Source organism: Temnothorax nylanderi, unplaced genomic scaffold, assembly GCF_030848795.1.
Source record: "Temnothorax nylanderi isolate EJ_2023f unplaced genomic scaffold, tnyl_v1.0 TNYL_tig0048_pilon, whole genome shotgun sequence".
NCBI classification, from domain to species: domain Eukaryota; kingdom Metazoa; phylum Arthropoda; class Insecta; order Hymenoptera; family Formicidae; genus Temnothorax; species Temnothorax nylanderi.
The window spans coordinates 428,920-443,826 of record NW_027249110.1 but is presented as its reverse complement, the minus strand read 5'-3'; the positions used below and the strand labels follow the sequence as shown (position 1 = coordinate 443,826).

The 14,907-nt window shown below is 37.5% G+C and overlaps 3 protein-coding genes across 12 annotated transcripts; 2 read left to right on the top strand and 1 right to left on the bottom strand.

Annotated features, from left to right (window-relative positions):
* Positions 1-77: 77 nt before the first annotated feature.
* LOC139772294 (uncharacterized) lies at positions 78-8,685 on the bottom strand. Of its 6 annotated transcripts, none has more exons than XM_071705864.1 (9): positions 8,086-8,685; positions 3,833-7,681; positions 3,674-3,766; positions 3,177-3,346; positions 2,921-3,096; positions 2,629-2,839; positions 2,410-2,553; positions 563-721; positions 78-472 (listed from the first exon to the last, which is right to left on the bottom strand). In XM_071705864.1, exons 2-8 carry the CDS (start codon positions 7,629-7,631, stop codon positions 569-571), a joined length of 4,746 nt encoding a protein of 1,581 aa, XP_071561965.1. In that variant the 5' UTR covers positions 7,632-7,681; positions 8,086-8,685; the 3' UTR covers positions 78-472; positions 563-568. The 6 variants fall into 6 exon arrangements, with proteins under 6 accessions (XP_071561965.1, XP_071561966.1, XP_071561968.1 ...); XM_071705865.1 differs by having other exon boundaries at positions 3,680-3,766; XM_071705867.1 differs by having other exon boundaries at positions 3,674-3,736.
* LOC139772314 (kappa-scoloptoxin(11)-Ss1a-like) lies at positions 1,088-2,391 on the top strand. The gene is made up of 4 exons (XM_071705914.1): positions 1,088-1,222; positions 1,306-1,494; positions 1,575-1,778; positions 2,072-2,391. The coding sequence occupies exons 1-4, from the start codon at positions 1,115-1,117 to the stop codon at positions 2,249-2,251; spliced, it is 681 nt and encodes a 226-aa protein (XP_071562015.1). The 5' UTR covers positions 1,088-1,114; the 3' UTR covers positions 2,252-2,391.
* Positions 8,686-8,860: 175 nt separating the features above from the next.
* On the top strand, positions 8,861-12,580 carry LOC139772302 (uncharacterized). Of its 5 annotated transcripts, XM_071705888.1 has the most exons (9): positions 8,861-9,059; positions 9,204-9,482; positions 9,612-9,789; positions 9,871-10,173; positions 10,310-10,555; positions 10,712-10,803; positions 10,875-11,189; positions 11,373-11,659; positions 11,758-12,580. In XM_071705888.1, exons 3-9 carry the CDS (start codon positions 9,700-9,702, stop codon positions 12,135-12,137), a joined length of 1,713 nt encoding a protein of 570 aa, XP_071561989.1. In that variant the 5' UTR covers positions 8,861-9,059; positions 9,204-9,482; positions 9,612-9,699; the 3' UTR covers positions 12,138-12,580. The 5 variants fall into 5 exon arrangements, with proteins under 5 accessions (XP_071561989.1, XP_071561991.1, XP_071561992.1 ...); XM_071705887.1 differs by lacking the exon at positions 8,861-9,059 and having other exon boundaries at positions 9,144-9,482; XM_071705890.1 differs by lacking the exons at positions 8,861-9,059; positions 10,875-11,189 and having other exon boundaries at positions 9,143-9,482.
* Positions 12,581-14,907: the final 2,327 nt, after the last annotated feature.

The window sequence follows — 14,907 nt, the reverse complement described above, 5'->3', positions numbered from 1 at the left end:
TTCTTTTTAAACAGTCGCACAAGTCTTCACAGATACACACAACGTAAAGTTCACACGAGCCAATGAACTTGGTAATGTAATGTGTATCAGAAATATAATTTGATTCTTACAATGAATGTATCTTTATTTTAATCTAACAGTAATAACATAATGCAGAAGGATATATGTATATATATATATATGTATATGTATATATAGAAATATATATATATGTATACATATATATTTATGTATAATAAATGATCTAATAGTAAAATAGCCCATCTTTTTGAGTGATCCTCAATATTTTTGTCTTATACTTAAATTATATCTTATGCGTTGACGTAGAATGTCACATCAAAAATTGTTTATATGACATTATTGATTTCAGTTGTCATACGACTTTCATCATCTGCATCCATATTCACAAACCATTACTTCTGATTTTTAATACAGAGAGAGATAGGACCACGATTAAACAGTAGTATATGCACTGCAATTAACATTTTGACACAATAAATAATTTTAATAAACTGCAAAATGTAATATATTAGTCGTAATATTTTATCATGTCAGAACTTACCGTTGTTTATTGAATTTTTCCATCAATGTAAGCTTTTATAGCAGTCTGGCATTCTGCGGAGCACCAATGCTGAATCAATAAGTATGTTTCTGATTCAAGTGCGGCGTCCAATTTTTTTCGTAAACTGTGACGTAGTAAAGCCTTTGTTGCTTCCATGGACTAAAAATAATATATTTAAAAAAATATATGATTAGTGATTTAAAAAATCATAATTGTACACACATACAGATATAATCCTCTCTCCTTATAATATCTTATACAAATACTCTTCTTGTTGAAATCTACGTTCGTATTTATTAAAATATGCTCAATATTGCAGAAAAAATGGATTTTATTACCAACACTTTGATTTATCGTACGTTATATCACATCTCTGTACCTTACAAATGAAACGAAGACAATGTCATGAATATTAAAAAGTTTCGTAATTACGAGTCATGTGGGAGCAAACGTAGAATCGAGAATGTATTAGCATTATTGCCACTTGCGTTAATATAATCTCGCTTATGACAATCGAATCTAGCGTAGTCAAGTACGCACACGATTGTAAATATGTTTATCAAAACTTGTTTTTTCGTTTCTCTGATAAGCGCGAGTGTCAGTGTGTATACGACAATCAGCAGTAAGGCTAACAATATTACGTTCAAGTACACGAAAGGAGTTCGTAATACCAACTTATACCATATAAATAGATACTTTTCGTAAGTGTGACGGCATGATAAAACTCTGTTGAATCAAAATAGGTTGAAGGGGAAAGCGATTTACATAACTGTGAGCCGTACGAGGTATGTAATGTAATTCATGACCGATTTTGGATGCCCGGTTTAACGGAAAGACTTTGCCACTGTCCTAATGGAAGAGAATGTCCGTGGCAATGGACGAAAACCTTTGATAATTCAACTATATTCCTTAATAATAGATCCACTCTGAAGGTATCGAAAATATTCATGTAACTACTCTAAAAAAAAATATCTCTTTTTGACGCTTCTAACAGTCACATTTCCTGGCACAGTTTTGCACGCAATTAATGGAACTGGAGACATGTGCGTATAAACAAGAGGCAGTGGTAGTACACGGGGAAGGTGATACGAATAATAGCTACATAATACCGTACAATGTGACAATAAGTTGCATATGTCCGCAAACACATTACTGGAAGTTGCAAAAATACACGTACGAAGAGCACGGTCTCGTTCAAATATTCAGATGTGTTAAGGTATGTGTGTTATAATGCACAAAAGAAAATTGCTTTTGCATTTTGCGAAACTTTTTTCTAATAATTTAAAAGTATTTTCTATTGTACATCCGCATGATTTAAACATTTATTGTTATATAATTATATGTATATAAAACTACTAATTCTCTCCTGTATTTGTCTCTTATTTGAAGAGAAAAAAGTTTAAACCATGCAGGAATGGAAAAAAATTTATAACTTTATTTATTTTCTAATATTTAATATTTTTTAATTTACCAATATGTTATTTACTGAATGCAAACTTTTTAATGCAGAAAAGAATGTGCGAAACTCTGGAATTTTGCGGCTACATACGATCTGACCTATATTCGACATATTACAGATGTACATGTCCAGAAAAGCATTTATGCGTTTTTAAGAATAAGACACAGGTAAATGTACAAGAACTACTCTATTCTGGGCCTGCTTATATGGCTTATTGTTACCGTTACTAAATATACAAAGATATTATAATTTAATAAATGTAAAAAAAACTATTAAAAATACTTTTAACGATGCCACGTGTATGTAAAATACATTATATATATTAAAATATATCTCGAAAGCTTATTAATAAAATTAAAATCAAGAGATATTGTTGTACGTAAATTACCTGTGACGACTGATCACTCATAGCCCGCAATGATGGTAATAATTCTACTTGAAACCGATCAGGCCATAAAACTCGAGTAACGAGACCGGCTCTTAACGCTTCACTTGCTGTTAGAGTCCTTCCACCCAAAAGAAGCTCGCTCGTCTATCGAAATATATAGATGTGTTATTTTTATGTATTATTTTCACTTTACGTGTTACGGAATTGTTTATGACTTACAATTGCACTGCCTAGTATGTATGACAGGGTGAAGACTGCAGCACCTTCGGCAATTTGTCCTAATTTCCCGTAAGGTGTACAGAACGTCGCCTTATCACTAGCAATTACAAGGTCGAAAAGAGGTAACATTGTCACTCCGAGTCCAACCGCAGCACCCTGTACGCCAGCCACTATGGGTTTATTGAAAGTAGCCAAACTTTTTATGAAATCCCTAAAAAAAGAAATGAAAATTTTAATAAAATATATGAAGTATCATATCACCTATCATGCTTGCACATGCTTAAGTACATACTTGACGGCATGTGCCAACTCCTGAGCAGTAGATCGTCGTTCCTCCTTATTTGTATGCAATAATGTTGAAAGATCAAGACCTTCACAAAAACTTGTACCCGTAGATGTCAACAGTACTACCCTGCATTCGTCATCTCTTTTCAATATCGACAGAGCCTCTCTGAATTCTTGCATCACCTAATACCATTAAAAGTAATACATTTAACAGTTTATAATTATATACGATTTAGAAATTGTTCGAGCGCGAAAGTACTTACTTGCAATGTGAGAGCATTTCTTATTTTCGTCGAAGAGGATGGCGTAAGTATTAATTGTACGAGATTACCGTGTCGGCGCACATTTATTTCCTTATTGCTGAATTGACCTTGCATTTCAGTTTTTGTTTTGTTACTATCTACGTCCAACGTTTTCATGGTACTTGTATTTACTGGAATATCGTATGATATTTAGCACATGGTTTATATCAAATTACTTTTAAACAACAATAATAAGTAAAACACGACCGTTATGATATACAATCAATTAGAGAGAAAAAAAACGCCATTTACGATCTAGATTAAACCTTGATAACCTAATAATAATATCGTGTGATTTTTTGCGTACTTTTTTTAAATTCAAATTATTTTTAACTTATTTTTCTTCTTTTTAACTTACTTTTTTTAACTTACTTAACCTTTTATCATTTTCTCGTGTAAAAAAGTGAACAAAAATTAACTGTTATATTTTACAAATAAAAGATATTAGAAGTGTTTACCTTTACCTTTGCTCTTTCGTGTGGTCGCAACGTTTCTGGCATTGACGATTGAAAGAGCGGTAGCTGCTTCAGCAAGACAAGCAGATAATTCATCTTTCAAAGAGTCATCAGCATTATTAAGATCATTTGCCCTAGCAAAAGTCACTTTGCTTTTCATACCTTGCTTTTCCTTTTTGCTCTTTGCTGTTACTTTCCCTGTTACTGCACCGTTCGACGATCTAGTTGTGACTTTACTCGAAACGTTGTCTTCAACCGCGGGAATGTTTTCCTGTTGTTTCCCGATCTTGTCGACTTTCTTGATTTCCGATTTCTTACCGGGACGTGCTACGACAGTAATTTTTTCTTCCGCATTATTAGCAATAGCATTGTTAGCAGCTGTGGTAGTTGTAGCAGCGGTGCTACTGGTACTGGTAGAGGTAACATCAATATCATACTTTTGTACTGTTTTCTTCTTCTTCTTCGCAATATTAATCTTCTCTTCTTGCGAATCTCGTCTCTTTTTGGCAGATCTCAAGGAATGAATTGTTCCGTCATCCGACTTGACGGCTTCTACAGATTTCTCAGGTGAGTCAATGCTAACTCTGGGACTTCCAGACGCACTGGAAAATGAACTAGACGAGTGTCTCCTGATGATGATGGACGCGTCGGCCGCATTCCGAATCTTTGCCGGAAGAATAAATTCCGTGGGTGAAGTGGGAGTTTTTGGCGACGTGACTTCTACCATCTTTTTATCTACTTGAACATCACTCGGATGAATCGCCGTTCTCTTTGATCTCGGTGACACTTTCTTGTCACTTGCGACCGTTGACGTGCGCAATCGTAGCACGGCATTGCGAACCAATTTTTTTCTGATTTTAAGTTCACGTTGCACCTTTTGCAAGTCCATCACCTTCGCTCGTGACTTCGTGATGGGAACCAAACGTTTTCTATCCGGCTGTTCTACATCATACAGTAAATTGACGACACCCTCGTCCTGCAACAATCTATCTATCTCATTTATATTCTTCTTCTTGGGTCTCACGTCACCGGATGGACCTTCGGCTATCCGTTTTGGCGATTTCGAGACAGCTTTCGGAGGAGTCTTCTTTGACGGCGAATTCAACTTAGTTTTCAGCTGAACAGACTTCTTATCAATTGGCATTTTTTCGCGCAGTAATCTCTTGACTACCATTTTCCTCTTGGTCATCGGTCCCTTTCTAGCAAGACTAGGCTTCGATCGTTTCAAGGGAGAATCTTCGACTTTATTCAAAACTGGATCTACCTTATCCTCGGATTGCTTACTCGCTACTTCTTTCGCGACGGTTTTCTCGTTATTTACAGCATCAACGTTCGTCGCATCGCTCGCCGCAATGTGATTCTCAATCGAGCTATCACTGGAAACAGGCTTTTCTTCCATTTGTTTCTTACTTATCGGAACCTTACCCCTGTATACCTTCTGCCGTTTTATCGTTTGTTCATGCTCCCTCGCTTTTTCAGTAGGTTTGCGCTTTCTACCTGATCTCGATTCTTCTATTCGTATGCCTATCTGCTCCTGATTCTTCTGACCACTCTTTTCGCGAGATGAAGAATATAGATTAGTTCCAACTGACTTTGTATTTGGTTGCGCGTTTTCACTCGCTAAATCTATATTAACTTCTTTTGGCTGCGTAGCAAGCGGAGTCTTCGCGTCAGTAGTCGCGTCTTTAGACGCTCTACTGGGCGCTGCTCGGAACGTTTTCTTTTTCCGCGATGGAATCTTCTTGGACGTTATGGGCAATTCAAGGAGCTGCTTTAACGCCAATTCTCGTTCAACCAACGGATCGAGTTTTGGTGGATTGCTTTGCTCGGAGTGTTCCACGGTTGACGGTGTTTTGCTTTCTTCTGTGAGAACTGGTGGCTTCAAGATAGACCAGTCAGGATCAATGTCACCCTCTAAAATAGCCAATAGTTCCTTGTTGTCGGAATTACCATCCTTACTTGCTTCCGTTGTTGTGTCTTCCGCTGTTGTTTTCTTATCACAGTTAGCCGGCGCCGATTGTGCAGTTACGGAAGAAGGAGCTGGATTTGAAGAAGCAGTTTGCTGTGGCAGTGGTATAAGTTTTGGTGCCGGATTCACTGGTCCACCTGCCAATTTACTAGACAATCTTTGCGTTAATTTCTTCACAAAGAATATGTCCGGTCCACGCGGTGCGTCTACGTTCTTCTGCTTTTCGCGGAAACGCTCCTTCAACACCTCCGTCACTTCCGCCGGCGACGCTATCTGACTGGTTAAATGCCGAGAACGGCTTTTAGGAACTGCGGTGTCGTGCGACGTCGCGTTAACCGCACGCGTATCCATACTTCGTGAAGATCTGCTTGCAGATGATACAGGAGAATTCTTTTCATTTTTATTCAATGACATTGCATCCTTACTAATTGCTTTATTTTTCTTTTGATTTTCCGTCGACTGCTTCGTTGAATTCTTCTCGGTTGTACTTACGATGTCATGTGTCTCGTCATATTTTTCATTTGCAGAAGAGACTTTTTCTTGAGAAGTTACAACTGATTCACTCGAAACAGTCTGGTCCGTCTTGGTCTCATCTAATAAACTTTTTAATTCGATCTCGACAGAATCATGCACTTTTGAAGTTGACTGGACATCTTCATCCGTATTTTCAACACCCCAATCGTCAAATATATCTTGAATAACGCTTCTTTTCTTCATCGACGAGTCCACTGCCGGTATTTTACAAGCAGGTGTGTCATCTTGTTTACGCTCGGTCATCTCCTTAATGGTATCTTCATGGGTATTTTCAATTTGTGGCAGATCTGTTGACTCAACTTCTGTAATTATGATTTTCTCATCTATGATTATAGTGATATCTTCTTTATCCTTTTTCCCAGAACTAATTAAAGTTTTACCATCAGTCGCTTTTACTTTAGTATTTTCATCATTTATACTTTCGTCAATTGCTATATTCCCGTCAATTAGTTGTACAGATTTTGCATCGCATTTAGTACTATCCACATAGTCCGTATTATTTTGCTCTTTATGTTGTTCGGCAAATGGAGCATCTATAACTTCCGTCACTTCTATTATAGTATCGTCACTTTCTTGGCTGTAGTCAATTAGATCAATTTCATTGTTGCTGTGGTCAGATTCCGCAATTTGTTTTTCCCGCAAGGTAACATTTTCCTGGCTGGATTCTTTATTAGCGTCTTTCTCTTCTAGAGTAACAATAAAATTATCTGTAGGGTCAGTCGCAACTGGTAGAGTCTCTACTACTACGACTACCTCTGTGTCCTCTTGTACTAACTTAGTCAGTTCAGAATTGGTTACTATTGAGTTATTCTGATTACCGTCATCATGTATTTCCTTGATTGTTTCTTCAACCGACTCATACGAGTCATGAGTCTGGCCCTGATGTTCGCTAAGTCTAGACTCGTATAGCGCTACATCCTGCTTATCTATGGTATCGGATTGATTCATGTCCCTTATTATATTACAGTCATTTTCTAGACTACCCGTTGCTTCTTTGTCTTCTTTTATTAGTTTAGATTCAGTTATCACATTTAGGCTTTGGTCTTCCTCGTTGGACAAGTGTTGCGATTCGTGATTCAAATTTACCTTATCTTTTGTATCGTAGATCTCGATCTCTTCCTGTTCTGATTTGCAAATCTCTGCGTCCGGCTCCCTCGACTCAGAGGGAGGTTTCACTTGATTATTCACGCCGTCGTCAACTTCTTTAGCAGATACCTCGCTGTGGCTTGCATCCATGTAATCTTCCGATGCAGCTACTATATGGATATTGGTATTGTCTACCGTTAATTCAGATTCCGACTGTAGCTTGCACGCTTTGGACAAGTTTTGGCCACCTTCCGTTACGGAAGCAATGGCTTTTACATCTCGTTCGGCGATCTGAGCTGCTTGCGCGTCGACATCCGTTTTGATCTCTTCGACTACCAGAAGTTGCGACTGCGACGAGTTTGGTTGTTCCATGATAAAGTACCAAGATGCTCCAAACTTTTGTCATTAAAGCATACAGTTTCCTGTTTCGCAAGAAAATAATATCGTGATATAAATCTGTTGATATCCGCGTTATCGTGTAATTATGATGAGAACCATAACCTAGCAAGCGGGATCCTACGTAAACGCTCGCGAAAAATATCGGAGAATCTTTACAAGAACGATTGATCTTATAAACGAAACGCAAATTGCAAGCGAATGCGAAAATATAAGTGGGCACGAGATTTCTGCAATTACCGATGAACTTTAACTCGCGTAAGAACGGCGGCTAACGATGGAGCACGCGAGCAAACTATCTCGGCTATCGCGGGAAGGGCAAATAACGTAGCGGTTATCGATATCGGACTGTCCCAATAGTTAAGTTAGCGATATTCCGAAAACGCGGGGCTCGTAGAGCGGACTAAATAGTAGAATGCAGCAAACTCACCGTGTAACGGAGTTGTGTCCATACTTGTTGTATCCCGGTGAGAATCACATGATACACGCCGGTCCTCTCGGGGCCTCGGGGGGCGGCTGCGCGATCGCGCGCGTTACTCGGAAAACCCGCGCCCGCGCGGAGCCTAGTCGGTCTTGCGGAAAAAAACAATTATCCCGACGAGTCCAAACACCATGTTTACAAAGACCGAGCCAGGGGCCGGAGAGTCAGGAGCCACGCGCCACGGCCACGGACGTCAGCTTCAACACTTGAATAGCGTTCCAAGTGTCGGGCCCTCGCGACTCGCGATTCGCGTATCACCGATGCACCCTCGATATCGATTATCGCGCGCGGGATGGACGACACGCGATCCTTCTACAGCCTCCGCGAGACAGCCACGGTTTTATCGTTGATTAACGTACGCTAGTTATCTCGGGCTTGCTGCGCTCAATCGCGACGATGTGACGATGTATGCGCGTGCACTCTGTGCATCTACACGAAATACACGAACACGAATACCGAACCGAATTCGGTTGCCCGCACTGCTCCAACTGCTCCGCGCGTGCTGGCGCATGGCGCACTCTAAACAATAAAGGCCGTTCCGTATGAAGTTGTCCGAATGCACAGGCATGGCCGGCATTGGCCGGCATTGGCCGGCATGGCATGAGCCGATCTGAGCTTACTCCGAACTGCTCCGAATGACAAAACACTTGTATAAATTCCGCTAAATAATGTGACAAAGCGGGTACGAGATATCTCGTTAGTAGAGATGCTCGTGTTGTGTTCTCACGCGAAAAGAATCTCATGCGCAGCAGCCTTTAAACAGCCTGCAAGCCTGCAACACGCAGCGCGAGCGAGACCGAATTCGTTGAAATTCGTTGCGCGTTTCGATTGATAAAGGAACCGCGCGTGTTTATTGGCCGACTCCGTTGAACAAATTTCGTTCGACAAATAAAACGAATTGCCATGGGTTCAACAATTTTAAGGCCCAGTTTCACAGTGGCCAGTTAGCTTAACTAGTAGTTAATTCTCACTCTCCGTCTCTTTCTAACCTTTGAGGTTAGAAAGAGACAGAGAGTGAGAGTTAACTACTAGTTAAGCTAACTGGCCACTGTGAAACTGGGCCTAAGTCAGTGACTCTTGTCAGTGACTGACACCAACTGACACTGACGAAAATTTGGATAAACGCGTGCGCAGTCAGCGCAGTGCGCAGTGAGAAGAAAAACAATTAACAACTCCGGTCTCCGAGTCGAGTTTGATGTTGATGTTCGATGCCCCGTCGCGCGGGATGCGGGATTTGATGTCTGACTTGCGTACCAAGGATTCTGGCTGATAATTTTCTGCAAAAAACATGTTGGATGTCTAACAACCAATCTCTAAAGCTCCCTCTGATAAGCGACAGGTATCTTGTAAGTATTGCGATTTACTGTGAAACATCGTATTTTTAGGTTACAATACACGCTCATTATTTGTCTATATGTAAATCGTCTGCCATCGTCGAACTAATATTTATCCTGTTTCTCCGTTTGTTTTTATAGTACTTTGTGAATATACGTACACGTAACATGTTTATAAAAAAATGTGCAACAACGCCTAGCAGCCAATGTGACTTCAACAAGCACCAAAATGAGCAAGATGTGTGAGGCTGCGACTGTTAAGACTAAAAATTTAGGAAATTATCAACAAACTTTGAAAGCCCATAATATAGAACATAAGGTCCTACAATTTTTTATAATGCAATTTTATAATCATAATACATTTTATATTTAAATGAATTTTTATTATTTTCACAAGCAGCGTGTCATGATGCCTTCCAAGGAAATCATACTACTCGGCCAAGGCGATGGTATAGAAGTCACAGTTAAAAAAACTAAAGGTCAAAAACGTACTTCGCCTGTAGCAAATTTTAACTCTGGCCAAAAAGCTGAGAAGAAAAGATCTACGATTAATGATAATAAGTCCCCACAAAACTGGGGTAATATTTTTAGAGAGCAGAACTTATTACATATGACAAAAGAACAGTCTACCAAACATGGTAAAGATAGAGAAGCAAAAAAGAATACAAGTGCCAAAACACAACAGAGTCCTGTAAAACATCCTGTGAGTATTATATTACATATACTTCAAATTCACACATACACATACACACATACATCCTTCTATTCTTGGTCAAACATCTTTCATATTTAATATGTTGTTAAATATGTAATTTCATATTAAAAAGTATCTATTCTAGGTGAAATCAGATCTAAAAACATCACCGTGCTGTTCAACAACTCTTGTTCGGGATTGCGCTGTACAATGTACAATGTACAATCCCGAAATACATAATTCTAATAAACTTGAATTTAATTCAGCACATGTTGTATTTAATAAATTACGTATGTTGGGTTTAATAAAACAGTTACAAGATTCAGTTAAAAAAGATAAAAGAACCTGTGAAATCTTTGCCGAAATGGAACAAATATTGCAGAAAATACCGGTAACCTTAATAAAATCACTATCTGAAGTATTATATCATTATAATTCATATTTTTAAGCATACACATTTTATTTTACATTTTACAAGTCTTATTAAATTTTTATATTACTTTTATGTTTTTGAATGAGTTAGTTACATTGTTATTTTTTTTTGCAGGATCTAAAATCCAGTGCGGTTCCAAAGGAGCCTAGTAAAGAGATGAAGACCATGTATGAGCTGTTCATGATGGAACGAGAAAAATTGCAAAGGTGTGATGTGATATATTAAGATATAAAAAAACAAAAAATACTAATTTTTTAATTTTTCGTTTTTAAATCAGTGAACTTCAAAACCGAGAAGAACAATTAAAAGAAGCTAATAAAACATGTTCAGAGTTAGCATTTAATGCAAAGATGCAAAGACAACAATTGGATACAGCAACTCGTGAAAAAAACGATATGACATCAGTAATAACTGAATTAAGGCGACATATTGCAAACAAGGAAATAATAATTACAGATTTAAAGACAGATCTGAATAACAAGCAAACAGAACTTGCACAAAATTACGTTGATAGCAAATTAGAGATAGATAAACTTACAGCGTTATCTTCTTGTAAAGATACACTAATTACTGAATACCGAAGTACAATAACGTTAGTATATATTCTATTATTATTAATACATATATATTTTTAAAAATTTACTGATTAGTGGATACACAATTGTAAATGGTACAAATTGCGCAACAATCGATTAATCTATTGATAAAATTAAAAGCACGCACACGCTCTATACTTACCTATTTAATTCATATATGTCACCAATTTATGTTACAGAGAGCTACAAAATCAGATTGCAAATCAATTAAAAATCCTAAATGAAATCTGTATGAAAGAAGGAAGCACAAGTCCTCAAATGTCATTTATCCATACAGGGCACGCATGTTCGTCTCCTACTTCAACTGATGATTCTAGTAAATCTTTGGATGATATATCAGTTTCTTCAGTAAATTCCGTTTGCGAAGAGCATGCTCGAAGAAAAGATGCACCTGTTGAAGATCCTGAACTCGTTAGCTTACTTGATGGAGAATCATCACATACTATAATGCCGGATCAAAATGAAGGTAAGAATAAGTAAGTTGAATTTTTACTAAACACAATTGCTATTAATTAAATTACCTTTATATAATTTTTAATTTATATTCATGTTTATTATTAATAGTTACGAATGCTAAAGGATCAGCAATGCAAAATAATACTGTTCCTTATCAAAATATGGACACGAACAATATGATCAGGAAAAAATCCTTGCGTCATTCCTCAAAGAAGGGTTGCAATAAAGAAAATGATACATACAAGACGAGAAAATTTGCAAAACCTAAGGAAAAACAAAATGATAACATCAGAAAATTGTTTCTTAATACATCGAAAGCTCTTGAAAGCATTACGTCTACCAAATCAACAGTTTCTGGCATAAGAAAGCAAGGTGATATGCAAAATAGGAAATCTGTTAATATACCTAGTCCATTACGGAACTGTCCACATCCTGATTGGAGCGACAGCAGTTTACCTAGTATTAGTACGGTCTCCAACTTGGACTGATGATCTCGAACGATGTTTAATTATACACTTTGAATGATGGTGGGATTCTTCATTGGATTCTCAAACATCCCATGTAGGAATCTAGGAATTATTGACATAATTCCACCAATTGACTGAATATGTATATTATATCTTGTTGCTGAACTGTGATAAATGTCATAATGCACATTTTACTTGAATAATGACATCTACGAAAGCTAGCGCGATACACGTTAAATAAAATTGCTTGGTAATCGCGATATTTTAAAGATATGTTAACATGTTATAAACACATAATTTACACATACATTCCTATTAAAACAAAATATATCTATTGCACAAATATTGCAAGTTTCCACGTTGTTTTATATTGTTTAACACTAAGACATAAATTCAATAAGATTGTAAAACCCAAATTGTAAAAATAGAAAGTCAAAAATATATTTTTCTGTAAATATATAAAACTTTTATTTGCAAATTCGCTTGTAGTTCTCACGGTATCAAGATTTTGACATATAACCTGTATCATTACGAATTAACTATGCATATAATATGTTTCAACATATACATTTGCTTTACGGAGAACAGGTCACGAATATAAATTTTACGCACACAAGAGAACAAGATGTGTATATATATAGATATATATATATATTTTTTATCACATATGTTATATATACACAAGTAAAGTATAATACTTATAATATTTTGTAAGTCTTAATAGGATTAAAAGGGAACATTTTAATACACGTAAAACATTCATCAGCTTTGCATGAAGACGTCTTGAAATACATTTTATATTCGTGTTTTCCAGTAAGCGTGTGGTATGTAAACTTTTCTTCTGTAAACATTTGTTTTTTTTCTCTCTCTTTTGACGGCTACTAATGATCAAGAATTTTCTAACGACTAATAACATTACGAACACAGTCCCAACGATTCGACGCGCGTAAAGTGAATAACGATAAACATCGAAACGAAAAAGACTGTCTTCGCGGTTTTTTTTTATCTTTTTCTTCTTTCTTCTTCTTTTTGATCATTCAGATGAGAGTGTGGTGATAATGTTCAAAAAGTCTTTTTATTTTATATTCGTGCTCTCTCACAAGGGAATTTTCCTCGATTTATTTATCTTTTTTTTTCTTTCTACATTTTGTTACATAATATACCTAAGGACGTACCGTAGGTTGGTTTTACAAAATAGTTAATCACAAGTGTTTCGCAAACAGTCGTTCAATTTTGATTATTAATTTCAGGCTCGACTCGACGCATCGCGTCATTAGCCTCATTCTCTTTCTCGTTCTCCCGCGTCTTGTAGATTCGACATCGAATCCTTCCTTTCCTATCGTTTCACCGAAACCAGTCCCAATTTGGCGACGTCCCGTTCCGCGCTTGAAGAAAATTCCGTCGCGATTTGGCGATTCGAGAATATCCAAGTTCCCTTCTTTCGGATACGTATACTTTCACGTATTTACAACTAAGTACGGCTGTCTTTTATTATTAGAGACGTTCTCTTTAAGAAAGAAAAAAAAAAGAAAAAAAAATGTGAATTTGATTCGTCGTGTCTGCCTTACAATGTCAAACCTGGCATATGTAGGCCGCATCAAAAGTCTCACGCGCATTTCTCTCCTCCCAGAAGATTTTCCATCAATACTCTCAATTGATCGAAACCATTTGCGTCATCGATATAAAATCTGTAGGCGTGCCTCGAATTGCACCTGAGATTACATCGATAAAACAAAATTCGTTAATCGATCAAAGGATGAGATTTTATAATTTATTTATATCAAACATCGTCGGCTCGAAGGTAACCCGAAACTCCTTAACTCGTAACGTCAATAATTTTTCATATAATTTCATAAAACTTCATATTCAGATTTGGGGAGTTTGTAACCGTAAAGAGATCGCGGGACTTCAACACAGCCTGTACAGAAGAATAATGTTAAAATTAAATTTGATGTCGACTATAATAAAAAACCTTACAGTGTTCCGTCGATGAGAAATCGACAGGACACTCGATCAGCTGATAACAATGATGACCTTGCTGATGGAATGACATGTTGTGTACGCAAATGTTTACCACATAACGACCTGATACTGGCTAACTTTTGTCTCTCGGCGCGTTTGCCGGGAGTTGGTTTCGTCGACAGAAATTGGACAGGATGCGACTTTTGATTTTGCACGCTTGATTGAATTCCGCGAAAATTCGATCAAAGAAAAGAACGGCATTGCGCGTAAAGTTATGCAACTATCACATGTTCGACCACGTGGCTTTCGTTTGTCCACGTCGAAACTCGCGTATTCAGGGATTACTCGGAGAAACGCAATTCGCGACTCTATCCGAAATCCATTACACGAAATAGTAATATCGAAGGTTGTCGCGGAGAATCACGTCGATATAGACTTTCTTTTTCTCGTATACGTACAATCCAGAAGACAGTGTCGCGGAGAGAAAATATTTCATACACAGTATTCGGTACGGTGGAAACCTTTGCGTAGATGTATACATATGTATTTTGTGTGTGTTTGTGTGAGAGTTGGTATATCTACCATTTTTAATAAATACATATGTACAATATGTGTGTCGGTCGTGAAGGTAAACGCCGCGGCGCGGAGGCGGCGTTCGCAATTCGCTTTTGGTACTATCTGCTTCTTCTCCTTTCCTTTTGATTTCTTCGCTTCGAAACAGCATAAATCTGGATAGCCGGAGTTAATTGGCGTCAATGTACAATCGGACGCTGCGACAACGGACGAATGGAACGCTAACTATTTGTTTGGACAGGCCAGCTCGTTTTCA

Coding starts and splice junctions, on each gene's coding strand:
- LOC139772302 (XM_071705888.1), top strand. CDS start 9,700: ATGAGCAAGATGTGTGAGGCTGCGACTGTTAAGACTAAAAATTTAGGA. Junction 9,790..9,870: donor CCCATAATATAGAACATAAG/GTCCTACAATTT, acceptor TTTCACAAGCAG/CGTGTCATGATGCCTTCCAA. Junction 10,804..10,874: donor GAACGAGAAAAATTGCAAAG/GTGTGATGTGAT, acceptor TTTTTAAATCAG/TGAACTTCAAAACCGAGAAG.
- LOC139772294 (XM_071705862.1), bottom strand. CDS start 7,631: ATGGAACAACCAAACTCGTCGCAGTCGCAACTTCTGGTAGTCGAAGAG. Junction 3,097..3,176: donor GAAATGCTCTCACATTGCAA/GTAAGTACTTTC, acceptor TAATGGTATTAG/GTGATGCAAGAATTCAGAGA. Junction 2,554..2,628: donor ACATACTAGGCAGTGCAATT/GTAAGTCATAAA, acceptor ATATTTCGATAG/ACGAGCGAGCTTCTTTTGGG.
- LOC139772314 (XM_071705914.1), top strand. CDS start 1,115: ATGTTTATCAAAACTTGTTTTTTCGTTTCTCTGATAAGCGCGAGTGTC. Junction 1,223..1,305: donor CGTTCAAGTACACGAAAGGA/GTTCGTAATACC, acceptor GAATCAAAATAG/GTTGAAGGGGAAAGCGATTT. Junction 1,495..1,574: donor ATAATAGATCCACTCTGAAG/GTATCGAAAATA, acceptor TTCCTGGCACAG/TTTTGCACGCAATTAATGGA.